The sequence below is a fragment of the Maylandia zebra genome, linkage group LG19 (assembly GCF_041146795.1).
Source record: "Maylandia zebra isolate NMK-2024a linkage group LG19, Mzebra_GT3a, whole genome shotgun sequence".
NCBI lineage: Eukaryota > Metazoa > Chordata > Actinopteri > Cichliformes > Cichlidae > Maylandia > Maylandia zebra.
In genome coordinates, this window is record NC_135185.1 from 12,010,686 (window position 1) to 12,024,332 (window position 13,647).

General features: G+C 40.7%; 2 protein-coding genes across 3 annotated transcripts; one reads left to right on the forward strand and one right to left on the reverse strand.

The window, feature by feature from the left end:
- Window positions 1–2,388: 2,388 nt before the first annotated feature.
- tmem54a (transmembrane protein 54a) lies at window positions 2,389–7,427 on the forward strand. Its single transcript, XM_004566556.5, has 7 exons — window positions 2,389–2,498; window positions 2,671–2,839; window positions 3,936–4,132; window positions 4,493–4,552; window positions 5,658–5,852; window positions 5,941–6,078; window positions 7,137–7,427. Exons 2-7 carry the CDS (start codon window positions 2,806–2,808, stop codon window positions 7,260–7,262), a joined length of 750 nt encoding a protein of 249 aa, XP_004566613.2. The 5' UTR covers window positions 2,389–2,498; window positions 2,671–2,805; the 3' UTR covers window positions 7,263–7,427.
- Window positions 7,428–7,478: 51 nt separating this feature from the next.
- On the reverse strand, window positions 7,479–12,496 carry LOC101473181 (putative histone deacetylase 1-B). 2 transcript variants are annotated; one of them, XM_004566558.6, is made up of 14 exons: window positions 12,342–12,496; window positions 11,526–11,638; window positions 11,334–11,451; window positions 11,183–11,257; window positions 10,921–11,059; window positions 10,149–10,290; window positions 9,980–10,072; window positions 9,785–9,893; window positions 9,548–9,688; window positions 9,278–9,386; window positions 8,774–8,904; window positions 8,541–8,693; window positions 8,354–8,405; window positions 7,479–8,250 (listed from the first exon to the last, which is right to left on the reverse strand). In XM_004566558.6, the coding sequence occupies exons 1-14, from the start codon at window positions 12,391–12,393 to the stop codon at window positions 8,223–8,225; spliced, it is 1,455 nt and encodes a 484-aa protein (XP_004566615.1). In that variant the 5' UTR covers window positions 12,394–12,496; the 3' UTR covers window positions 7,479–8,222. The 2 variants fall into 2 exon arrangements, with proteins under 2 accessions (XP_004566615.1, XP_004566614.1); XM_004566557.6 differs by having other exon boundaries at window positions 8,523–8,693.
- Between the last annotated feature and the right edge of the window lie 1,151 nt (window positions 12,497–13,647).

Here is a 13,647-nt window from a genome sequence, read left to right on the forward strand (position 1 = left end):
TGCTGGATATAAGAATTATGCCTGTTTGTAAGGTGTTTGTGGGCTTGGTGATAACATGAAAACTTGTAGGTTAAGTCATCTGGCAGGCCATTCCTCGGCTACAATCTGAACAAACCAAAAGTTGTGAAAACTTGGTTAGTTTGGGTTAATCTAATGTCTATAACACCAAAAAACTTGTATTTATGTTACAGAATTTTCTTAGGCAAAAATATTCAAAATTATATATTTCTATTAAGTAGATGAAAGACATGTAATTTAACTCTGGCTTTTCTTCTGTGTTGAGCAAACCTCGAGATTTAAGATTTAAGATTACATGTGTTAGATGTGTGTCGGCACACATGGCAGAAAACAAAATCACACTATAATTCTGGAATACTTTCAAGGAATGAAAGGAGTTGAAGGATAGCACGTAAGAGGAAACTGGTTATAAAAGATTAAAGAAAGACATAAACTGAGAGCACACCACCTTCTGCCTCATCTAGGTGGAGCCATTGTCAAAAAGCTGACTAAGGCTACGTTCACACTGCAGGTCTTAATGCTCAATTCCGATTTTTTGATCAAATCCGATTTTTTTTTCTGCTTGTTCACACTACAAATAAAACGCGACAGCAAACGCGCTCTAGTGTGAACGCTCAAAGCGGCCCGCATGCGCAAAAGATGTCACACACAAGGCGCTCTGTTTAGACCCAGAGCAAACAGTATTGTTTGATTGATGGCCCTTAATATAAAGACTTCGGACTTTACGTTTCCCAATTTTTGCTTTAAGTTATTTTGTTATTTGATAATGTAAATAACCTAATAATTATCCTTATTGCTGTTTTAGAGGAGCGGTGCTTCAAAGGATAGTTGCAGATTTTGAATTTGGGGCACTGAATGTGGTTTTTAATCTGCTTTTTTTTTTAGCAGCTGACTAATCGATTAAGACCCGATGAATACAGAGCATTTGCCCAACACTTTCTTCTTTTATTTGACACTGGTATTGTTGTGATGGATTGTGCAAAGTCAGGAAAATTTTATATTTGTAACCTAGGTCTCTCCCCAGCAATATAAGGCTTGAGCAGGCAAATGCAGTGCTGTGCAAAAGTCTTGAGCCTCCCTCATTTCTTTACATTTAGCTTCCAAACAGACATTTTTTTCCACTGGGTTTTCTGGAGGTCTTTCAAAGGTTTTCTTTGAACATTGGCCACATTTTCACTCATTTTAAGTCCCGTCCTTGTACCTGACAATTTTTGGAAGAGTGTTTGGTTGTTTTTGTTATGTTTTTTTACATTCGTTAAGACACTTAACACTGACATATGAGTCACTTAAGCATTAAAAAGGGATCTAACTCATAGGAACCAGTTTTTTGTCTACACATAATAGACACGTTAGAACAAAAAACAAATTTAAATTGTAACTTTTGGCTCCTTGTCTTAAAGAATTTTACAGATTGTTCCCATTTCTTTAGTAGAATCTTTGTCAGAGATAAAATATATTCACAGGCATGAAATATTACTTTTGCACAAAGGGATTCCCAGAAAGCTATCAGCTGAAACCTTGGCATATATCATGCAGTCCTTAAAAACTGAGGAAACTGGACAAGAGGAGGACGAAACAGTATCTGAAAGCTATCTGTAAAACACAGTGGAGGTGCTGTCATGTTTGGGGCTCTATTTCAAACATGGTGTGTTTCCCATTAATGGGATTATTAATGTAGAAAAGCTTTTTGATATCTGGAAAGCATCTGATTGGCCACAGCTTCATTTTTTTTAGCATGACAATGATCCCAAGCGCACTAACAATGCAGTATAGCATTATAGCATACCTGAATATAAAAACACACAAAGGAATACTCCCCGGCCCCTCAAGGCTTGTTAGACTTGTACAAACTCTGCTTGTGCCTTATCTGTTTCCATATAGTGTAGTCTACACGTTTTAAGAAGTAGCTGCACTAATTCCCAATTTCCTTGCAAAATATAAAGAAATGAGGGGTGATTCAAGACTTTTGGTCTTGTAAATAACAATTGGCCTATATTCTCATTCTGGGAGAATAGGAAGGTTAAATCCAGGTTTAGTTTTATACTTTTTGCAGAGAATATGTAAGCTACAGTCAACAGCATTCATAAGTATAAGAGTATTTCCCAGCAACAGACAAGGTTTGTCTGAGTCCACTTAAACCTGCCGTTGTGGTAAATAAATTACACAATCATGAAGCACGGTGACATGGGGATTAGCACTGTTGCCTCACAGCAAGAAGGTCCTGAATCCATCAGGGTGTTTCTGTGTGGAGTTCTCCCCGGGTACTCCGGCTCCCTCCCTCCAAAGACATGCAGTTAGTGGGGTTGGGTTAATTGGTAACTCTAAATTGCCCACAGGTGTGCGTGAAGGTCAGTGGAAATGGTTGTGTGTCTCTAGGTGTTAGCCCTGCGACACACTGGCGACCTGTCCAGAGTGTACCCTGCCTCTCCCCCTAAGACAGCCGGGATAGGCTCCAGTCCCCCTGCGACCCTGACAAGGAGGTTAATGGATGGGATCACGATCATGACACTTTTTTAAAATCTAAAAACAATCTAATAAACTATAACAATAGCGTATGTGAATAAAGCTGTATTGTTTGTAAACATATGAATACTTGTTATTGTCTCCGACCGACACTGGAGTGTTTTTTTTGTTTTGTTTTGTTTTTTTAAGGTATCGTGGGCGGAGCTTCCGCTCAGGTAGAGCCCGTGTGTTCCCAGGTGTGCGGCGTTTAGAAGAAACCGACAACCCGCCGAAAAACGGTCGAGTCAGAAAGCTGTCGAGAATGAATTTACAAACGACAATAATATGAAAAACAAAGGAAACAGAAAGACGGGCACAGGTGAGTTAACCTTTCACGTAGTCTGGCAGGTACCGAGCAGGGGAATGTACGTGCTAAAGTTTCTAGGCGTGGTCTGTGCTTTTGAACATGGAGCTCAGTGAGGAAGAGACATAATCAAACCACAGTGTTATTGTTCTATTATAACTTAATATTTTAGTGTTTTTCTCGCCGTTTATACCAGTTAAGAATAATCCACCCATCGTATGGTTGGGTTTTACTATCAGTGATATTTCTTTAGACTTTCCTTGATATACAAGTGAATCTTTTAGATAGCTGTGAATTATTGGATGCTAACAGTTTGGATAGGATAGTACGGTATGGAGCCTGTACCCCTCTAAGCATCCTTTAAAAGTATGGAGCCAAACAAAGGTGAAAGGATTAGATTATACTTTATCTATTCACACTGGGAATTCAGTACTGTTACTGCTACTTCACACTGTGGTGGGAAAATGTGTGGCAACAAAGGACAAACTGCCAATATTATGACTGAAAACAAGTATTTCAACAGCACCCACCTGTGCGTGAGAGCAGCGGACCATCTGTGTGCTGATAAATGTTTGAACACCCCACCCTGAGCTTTGTCTTGTTTGGTTCAGGATTTTCTTACATGGTCTCTAAACATGTGTGCTTCACTCTTAAAACGAGGGACACAGAATAGTGCAGCGTGAGCCTGCTGAGACCTGCAGTCTTACCACAGCTGCAGTATTTTCTGCAAGCAGTGGAAGACATCTTCAGGCCTCTCTGCAGGGGGCTGGGGATAATTGTGGTTACTGCCTTGTTCTCATATTGTGCTAACCGCTGCCCCGCTTCCTTTTTAACTCTGCATAAGCCACGGTAAAGTCTGCACTAACTTCACACAACGTCTCAGTGTTTCACATTGAGATCGTATTTCAGTTCAGTTCACATTTAACAAACTTGTATGCACACGCGTCAAGCTGATGTGCACACAGCTGTCAGAAAGTATGAACTGCTGCACACACAATGCAATGATGATGTAGCTGTTTATCCGTTTCCCCCCGGCAGAGATCATCATGTTCAAAGCTAAGTTAAGCTCATGATTTCAAAATAACATATTTTTGGTTTTGGCTTCCCTCAGGACTATGCTGTGCCAACCTCAAGGACAACAAAGTCTTGATGAAGATGGGGTTGGCGCTGGTGCTGGTGGGCCATGTAAACTTTATTCTTGGAGCACTGGTGCACAGCACTGTGCTCAGACACATCAGTCTGCAACGCCAGGTCAAGAATTTGGTGTACCCCATCGCCAATATCATCGCTATCGTGGCAGGTCTTTTGGTAAGGGCTAGGACTGACAGCTGCGTACTGTTACATACTGCATATTAAAAGGGAAAAAAAGAGACAAAATTACAGAACATATATTTAAGGGTCATTAATGGCTTTATCCTGACCACACCAAAGGGCCAATCCCTGGATTAAACAAACAAACAAACAAACCCATTGAAAAGCTGCAGGAGAAGCAGGTTTACAGAGACAAATTTACAATCAGAAACATGATCAAACCATCACAATGGCACATTCAGTATACAGCTGGAGTGTCCTCTCTGTCACTTGAATGTTAAACTGAATGTTTGAGTCATGTTGCGTCATCTGTCTGAGTAATCATCTTCTTTTGCTGAACTTCTGGTTTTTCTTTAGGGAGGGATCTGTGGAATAACAGCTATAGTCCTATCCAGAAACAAGAAAAACAGGATCCTGGTAAATATTCACTTTGCCAAACGGCTCTTGTTTCCTGGCTGCTGTTAGAACCTGCTTTTTGTTTGTGACTCAGTGCGTGTGTGTGTGTAGATAACGATTTAAATACGTAACATACTTGCATGCAAGCGTAAGCTCCAAACAGGTTTGAAACATTGGATGTGTTTTCACTGAACAATCTGTGCCATCAGCTACATGCTAAATGTCATCTTTTCTATCATGGAGAAATATTTCTATCACTTCCCAACATACACTACAGCTCAAAAGGCTTTAGCCAACTCACACTTCTTTATATTGTGCTACCAAGGAGTGGTCTTGAGCAATACTTCAAAAGTTGACTCTGATCATCTGGACGTAGCGTTTTCAGTCCAGATGAACAGAATCAACTTTTGGAGATTTACTTACCTGGATGATTGAGCATGCATCAAGACTCTTGAGCAATAGTTCTCCAGGCATTCTAAAGCTAGCGTCCAAAGTTGTTTTGTTTTTTTGCTTTGGTTTTTTTGTATCTGTATCTGAAAATTTTCAGATTGTTTTTGAGATTTTTTTTTTTTTGTTTTTTTTGTTAATCCACGTAACACTGACCTATATGAACACATTTCAAATTGCTTCTTTAGGAACTTTGTTACAAGTAGCCTGTCACAAAAATCACATAGTTTGTTCCAGTTTCTTCAACTGACTCTATGAAAAATGCTGCAGTTTAAAAATAACAGTTTGACAGGCATAAAATAGCAGTTTTACCCAGAGTGCTGTTGGCTGAAAATTTAGATCTTAGCATATCTTAGCCTGATGTGCAGTCACATCACACACTTTCCATCAGGAATGTGTCTAATTGGCCACAGCTTCATTTGATTTATTTATTTGTTAGCATGACAATAATCCCAGCGCTGTTTTGGCAGTGCAAAAAAGCATACTTGGATGGAAAAACACACAATGGGACATTTTGAGTCATGGCTTGGCCTCCCCACAGTCCCACAAAGCTTTGAATGTCGTTCAAGAAGCCTGGAGAACTTTTCCTGAATAGTACTTAAAGGTGGTCATTTCAAGTATTGACTTTCAAGATCATTCGAATTGTACCAACTCTGTTTTCGTCGTGTTGTTTTTGCAGATATGGGTCCTGCTGGTCTTCAGTTTCATAGCAGGTTTCCTGGCGTCTGCCTCCACCGTGGGCTTGTTAGCTTCTGTGATTACAGCTATTATGTCCAAAGGAAAGGCCCTGCTGTCACAATGCAACGCAGCCGTTCAGAATATTAGCTCTTTTAGCATCACAAAAGAATGCCCCTTTGATCCCACCCGTATCTACGTAAGTTTAATATAAACATTCATCTAGTGACCGCACTTCTGATTTGAACTGTTGTGTGGTGATCAGTTTTGCACTTTGTTTCATCAAGGCGACCACCATCATTCTGTGGCTGCCGCTCATCTTTATGTCTGTTGTGGAAGCAGTGTTCTCCTTCCATTGCTTTGCTGCCTGCACTTCATTCCTCTACCTCTGTCCATGCAGGAAGAGGCCACGTGTGAAGAACAGGGTAAGCGACAGTCAGATCATTGTCAGCAGCGTTAGCGGTACATTACTTATTAGGGTCACATCATAGTAACAAATTTCAAGATTTTGTTTCTGTGAGGAAAATGATAACGATAATTTTCTACCTGACATTCTTACAATGATATCTCTCTGTAATAAATATATATTAAAAAGGCAGACATGTAAATGCTGAATAATCATCAGCCAGACGTCACATGTCTAGATTTGGTTGAAAAATACTTTGAAAAGAAAATTTGCAAAGATGTTGAAGATGTCATATCGCCATCTGTGGGACGTCCTTCTTGGTCTCTCTAGCAAGAGAAAGTTTGTGTACAAGAATAGTTTTATTTGATCATTTTAACGACCATGTTTCCTATTCTTATCACTTGTGCCTTCTGTTTGCAGTAGTGTGAATAATATCTCTTGCTTGTCTGACTGGATAACTATCGTTGGTGGAATTAGAGTATCCATCCAGCATACATGTACAGCTATCCTTCTCTGGTTCTGTTTTTACAGTCACTGATCACTTTTGAGTGGCAGCAGAGCAAAGAAGGGAAGCGATGATTAATTTTAGGAAAAAAAATGGCATAATTTTAAGAAAACGTGAAGAAATTAAACACAGAGGTTGATGCAGAAATAGCAGCAGACTTTGAGTGTCTCTGTGCGCTAGAACAATATTAAAAACTGAACGTGTGCACTTTGAGCACTTTTCCAGTGCTCATATTAATAAGGTCTCACCTATTTGAAGTAAGGAAAAAAGCCAGCTACGCAAGAAATGTATCGCTGTCATCGTAGCCCTGTAATTAATACCGAATCTGATGCATTAAAATTGTTCTTCCATTAAATTAATATTTGTGCGTAACAGTTTTATTTATTTTTCAGCTGAAGCATCGGTGCAGCGTAATGATCTGTCTTGAACAAATTTCTGCATATATAGCTTTGCAGTAGCTCTAACCAAGAGATTAGAAGTTGACATCTTATTACCACCATGAAGTAAACCTGTGCTATTAATTCTATCCCATCCCCACTGTTGGAAAACATGTGAAATCATTCATATTTCAGATGCGGAGATCTGCTGAAACCACACCAGCACTGCAATACAGGGAGACGGACACTGAAGTGGGATCTACAGAGCAGGATGACCTGCTGGACAGCAACACTGCTGGGGTGCAGAGTGACTTACTCTGAAGCAGCTGAATCTAAGAATAGGTTACAAAGTGCTGAGCTGCACTGGCTAAAGCGTGGATTGTTACACATTTAATGTATGAAGACAAGTTGACAATAGGGCTAGCCTTTTTATATCAAAATGCATTGTATTCTTGTGTTAAAGAATTAAAACTTTTCCAAACAAAACTGAAAACTACGGGACCTTTTGTTGCTCAATAACATCTGGAAGCTGTCGTCTTTTGTGTTGAACACTTTTACTGATGTTTTTCAGAATACAAATTTATATATACACACACAACAGATGATCTCTGACATGTCTTGCCTCTCAAGTTCCTGTGAGATCTAAGCCTTACACTAAGTCTGATTCAAGCTGACAAAACGTTATCAATATCACAACCCGGGAGCCCCAGAAATCAGACAGATGTCATCGTGGCTGTAAAGGACAGAAACTAGAACCTAAAATATAAAAATATGCTTACGATGTGCCACAAAAGCTAATTGTGAATGTTATGTTCAAGCGTCTCACTGACTTTGGCAGGCAAGACCAGTGACACAACATTACAGAAAAGGATCTAGGGTACCAGCATGCTGTTCAACTACATATTCAAAGGCACAGGACAAAAGTGGGACTGAAATACCTAAAATAAAGTAGCCAAAATATCATGATTTAAATAAATTAAATCCATCAGATATATAAAAGCAGACATTTGCGAAGCCATTTTTACAATGTTGGTCACAAGAGGGGGGGAAAGCAAGTATAAGAGCATAAAAAAACGAAACCGTATACAAAAACAACACTTCAGTCCATTAACAGCAAAGTTGAAAAGGTTTTCTAGAAAAACACAGAACCCGTCTCCATTCTCATGGAGAGAGGTCTCATTGTAAAGTCAAAGTCCTTTATTTGCTTCCACTGCAGCAGTCTTATCCAAACAAAATCTCCGTTCTGATCTGTTGTATTGGCGTCACTGGGTGCTGAGGACCTCAAGGTGTCTTGGATTCCTCTTTTGGCCTAAAGAACCCAGAGTAACAGCGAGTAAGGACATTATTAGCATTCCCACTTAACCACCTCCTGGACAGCAGGGTCAATGTGTGTGTGTGCACTGTTTTCTCACTTTGATGTGTCCATTTTCTCCTCCTCTGGCACCTTCTCCTCTTCTTTGACTTCTGTTAAAAACAAAAATAGCATCAGCCACCCCGAGAGCCATAAAAATCATATTTAAGTGCTCTTGATATTACAGAACTACATGAGATAGGTGAGATGAGAATGAAAAGCATAGATACCTTTTGTTTCTCCCTCACCTTTCTTCTCCTTTTCTTCTCCCTCTTTCTCTCCTTCGGATTTAGTTCGCTTGGCCTTCTTGAAGCTGGCAGCATTTCTGCGGCCTCCTTCACCTTCATCCTCCGAATCAGAGAACTCCTCCTCACAGGCTATCCTCTTGTCACGAGAACGAACTGAGGGGTTAAATTTGAACATGTTACACTCTCCCGTCTGGCAGTTTGAACTGAACTGGGGTCTGTGTGAAGGTTCTTACTGGATACGCGCTTGTTGGGATCCTCCTCCTCCTCATCCCCGCTGTCCTCCTGCACTGCATCTTCTGGAATGGCCTGCATCTGGACACCAGGGGCATGAGGGAGCATCCGCAAGTTCTCAAACAGGCGCTGCCTAGAGGGGAGAAAGAGGATTTTTCAGTCAAAACATTTTCCACAACCTATGTGAGCTGCTCTTTTCCAGCAAGGCTGCTATAAAAACTAAAGAGCTGTTGAGGAAGAGCTTTGTGTATGCCTTTCTTCAATTCTAGCCAGGATACCAGATTTGTGTTCATTTAACAGGCCCAGGTTTCACTCTGTGTGAAACCTGGGCCTGAGTGTAAGCAAACAGACCAAATTGCTGATTTAGGTTCTGTTTTAGGCTACAATGTGTCATTTTGGAACATGTTTTGCTGGCAGGGTGCCACGGGATATTTTTGTTCTATAAAATGTGTCGTGGCTCAAAAAAGGTTAAAAAATACTAATTTAATCTATTTTCATGAGCTTACTTGATCTTCTCCAGGTAGTCGTTGGTGTTCTGATTGGTCATGTTGGAGGGGCTGATGTGCAGCTTGAAGTCTGGCCCAAAGTACTCAAAGTAGTCGTTGTATGGAAGCTCTGTGAAGCAAGTTTTATTAAAAGTATGTTAATGCTTTAAGGAGGCTGCTGGCCTCCTTTAGTGCTATGAAACCAAAGTTTGCTGCTAGTTCGTGGGACCAGCACAGAAGAATGTTACCCAACGTCTGTGTCTTAATTACAGCAAAGACATTTAAACACACCATTTGGGATGGAGGTATCTAGGGCCACGGCAGTCTCATACGTCCAGCAGCGTGCCACATTACGGATAGTATAGCCTCCTCCACCCAGCATAAGCAGTGGCAGGTTGAAGCTCTTCATATACTCCACACACTTAGCATGACCTAAAGCAAACAACATGGAAACAATCATTAAGCCTTCTTTAGAGTCTCAGTCCAATTTAGATCAAGAGAAGAGGATTTTTGTTTTAGTTAGCCAACCTTTGATGGTGAGGTTAAAGCAACCAAGCCTGTCTCCAGACAGCGAATCGGCTCCACACTGGAGAACCACCGCGCTGGGTTGGTACATCTCCATCACTTTAGCCATGATCTACACAAACAACACAAACACTATCACGAATGTTTCGTTACAAAAATGTCAAAGTGCAAAAGTTAACAATAGTTTTTTTTACTCACAGGCTTAAATATGGCTTCATAGGACTCATCGTCAATCCCATCCCTCAGCGGGTAATTCACAGCGTAATATTTGCCCTTTCCAGCTCCGATGTCCTACAGATAACAAAGCAAATATCAACTGGCTGCATTACCACACTGACATTTTGAAATGTATTCATCAAAGACCTACCCTGAGGTCACCGGTGCCAGGGAAGTACTCTCCATACTTGTGGAAGGACACGGTCATGACACGGTCTGTGGTGTAGAAAGCCTCTTCCACACCATCTCCGTGATGGATGTCAATATCTATGTACAGAACTCTCTGGTGGTATCTGAAAATAAAAGGAAGAGTTCTTGGAATCCACATAATGTCAGAAATATCGTCATTTACTTTTGAGGCTATATCACTTGTGTGCTTTGGGTCAGTGGCTTCCTTCATCTTGCAACAACACAGTTTCTTCAAAGAACAGTTTGTTATCAGCTGTGAGGTACCAAAGAAACCACAAACCACGATGCTTCTTCCAGTATGTTTTACACCCGGAATGAGGTTTTGGTATGCAGTGTTGCCTTTTCTTTTTCTGCCCTCCCAAATGTGGTCTTTTGAATCGAATTTGGATTTTGGTGGGCCTTGACTTGACTTCTACAGTGTTTTTGTCATCATTCATGCCTTTATTTACACCTCCTGGTATGACTTTTGATGGATTTATACTGAGTATAGTGAGTCTGATTTTGCCTTTTCCAATTTGTGCATACTTATAATTCTTCATCTAAGGCTGTGTGAAAGTTGTTTGTATCGTGCTATAGTTCCTACCAACCCATCTGTCTTGCACTGATCACTGATAAGAGTGTGGGACCTCCTCAACTTTTGTTTTCAATCTACTCATCTAAAACTGTATCTTTTGGAGAAGTAATTTGCAGAGACTTTTACTTCCCTTTTCCCTGCTGTAGCATTTTTGACTTACTTCAGTAACTCCAGGATAGCCAACACGATGTCATTGACATAACAAAACCCAGAGGCCTCTGACTTCTTGGCGTGATGAAGGCCTCCAGCCCAGTTGATAGCAATGTCTGTCTGCTGTTTGTTCAACTTCACAGCACCGGCTGGAGGACCGCGAGGATGTGAGAATTGAGAATCAGATTAGGTTGAATTTAGCAGATTACTGACATTATTACTGAAAGATGCTGCATGCCTCTCTGATGAGAGTTCAAATAAAGAAAACTCACCAACGGAGCCCCCGCCTGACAGCTGGCAGAACTCAAATAATCCATCAAACACTGGACAGTCCTCCCCCACATTAACTGTAAAGAAAAGCACAAAATTAGTCAACGTACACAATCAGTTTAATTGACTTTAGCTAAACAGCAAGTCTCTTACATCTCTGCATTTGTTTGCTGTATTCTGACATGTTATCGGGCCGGATTGAACGCAGGAACTTGATGTAATCGTCACTGTGATACTTGGTCATCTCCTCTCCACTCGCTTTGTGTGGACGCTGCAACAAAAAGGGCAAATTACTTACAGCTACTAAAACCAAACTTACACATCCAGACTGTAACTTTCACATACATATATTTCCATCTTTCTGTAGAGGCCATAGTTCAGTAACAGGTTGTGTGTCATGCGGATTCGGTGGGGCTTCATGGGATGCCCCTGTCCATAATAATAGTTTCCAACATCACCTGAAATGAGAACAAATAAAAACACACTGGATTACTATTTTACTCTACAGGCACGACCTCAGTTAGGAGAAGCAGAGCTGAAGTACAGAGGTTTGCACGTATGAAACATCCATGCAGCGGAAAAGGTTGTGAAGGTATCCAGCTGTAACTTCACGCAGGTCTGTTAAGGACCTCAAGCCAAGACACGCAGATCAAAGAGTCTCTGTTAAAGTCCAAAGTCGTGGCGTACACGGAGGATTTAGTGCACTGTGGGTCAATATCGATGAAAAGCGTTTTTTTTAACCAGAACCACCGACATCTGAAGGAAGTAAGACGACCTAACCAAGTGTTAGCCTACTATTAACCAACTGTATTAACAATGAAGTACCCATTGTTAGCCTGCTAGCTAGTAACATTAACTAGTCCAGTTAAAGTAACAAGGTCCGGAAGAAAACGCTTTTAAGCAACATCTGAAAAGAAACCCTAGTATTTAGACAGTCTGAGCAAATATTATTGGAACATTAAGGCTCTGCTCGGACACAGCGGGACTGTGAGCGGCTCAGATGCTGCAAAGCCGCCTGCGACTCGAGCTAGCTACGTTAGCAACAGTGCCAGGTTAGCAGGAGGTTAAAAAAAAAGAAACGGTAACCTTTGTTAGTGCAGAGAGGCGGGTTTGATTCATCAACACGCCAGCGGTTTAGAGTGCAGCCACCCCAGTACTCACCATCATAGTAGTAGCAAACTTTTTTCTTTGTTCCTTGAGAAGTAAGCGCCATTTTTAGTCCGTTTTTAGCTGAATTTCACCGCCGCCGCACACACACCGCAGGAGACAACGGCGACAAGAGGCGGAGAGTTTGTGCCACGGCCAATCAATGGAGTGTGATGCTACAGTCTCGCCACAGGGGGCGACAGAGGGAGAGGCTGACAGAATCCACAACATGAACATGAACTACAGCGCGGATGAAATTATTTCTGTAGTTTACCTCATTAAAGACAGCAATATCATAATTGTTTTTAGTTAGAAGAGATTTTGCTTCATCCAAATCTCAACATTAACATAGAAGCAGAAGTATAATAAAGATAAAGATCCCTTTAGGGGTCGCCAAAGTGGATCATCTGCCTCCATCTCAGCCGATCTGTCAGCATCCTGTCAGCCTCACCTCTCCAACTTTGTCTCTATTTATCTCTGTCCTTCTGATGTAGGCATTCCTTATCTTTTCTATCAATGAAAATCTTCAGCTTGACCACCTGACTTTTTTGTTACTATCATTATCTCCATTTTCCATCTTTTTCTATCATAGAAAAAGATGGACTATGGACTATGATTCATAGCCCTCAGAGCCTGCTGTCTGATCGTGTGGGTCAACTGTTCCATCACCATTGCTTCTCTCCATCATACCAGCAGCTCTCCTCCGTTACCTGTCAGTCTTTAAATTTAACGTACATACTCTCACCTCTGCCCTGCCTTTCATTCTCTCTCTGCTGCCTAACACACCTTCTCTTTTCTTTTTCATTTGTCTTCAGCCGACCTTTGCACAGTTTCCACCTTCACCCTGTTGCCCAACAGCACCAAAGGAAGTCATTGTTAAACTGGGATCTGACTGAAAAGGTATGAAGATCTAATTTTTGGTTTGGCAAAAAATTTACTGTGTTCTTCCTGATACAACTCTCTCGATTTATCCAGGACTGGAACCAGCACTACAGGTATGCTGGCTTTTGTCTGGTCAAAAAGCAAAGCAATTAGTATATTTAACTATAAGTAAAGTCAAAGCTAAAACTCAGATTGATTTTGTTTTATTTAACTTACAAAAATAAATTGTTTAGGGGAAAAAAATTACAGTACTTGGGGAAAGCCTCCCTATATTATTATTATTATTATGAAAAACTGAGCTAGAACTGATGCTTTAATTAGTATAAACTAAACTAAAAGCAGTAAACCTACTCAAGCAAACCCACTCGGGAAAAGAAAACTAAATGGAAAACAAAAATTAAAAAGAAATAATAAATATATAGAAAAAACAAAAAATGAC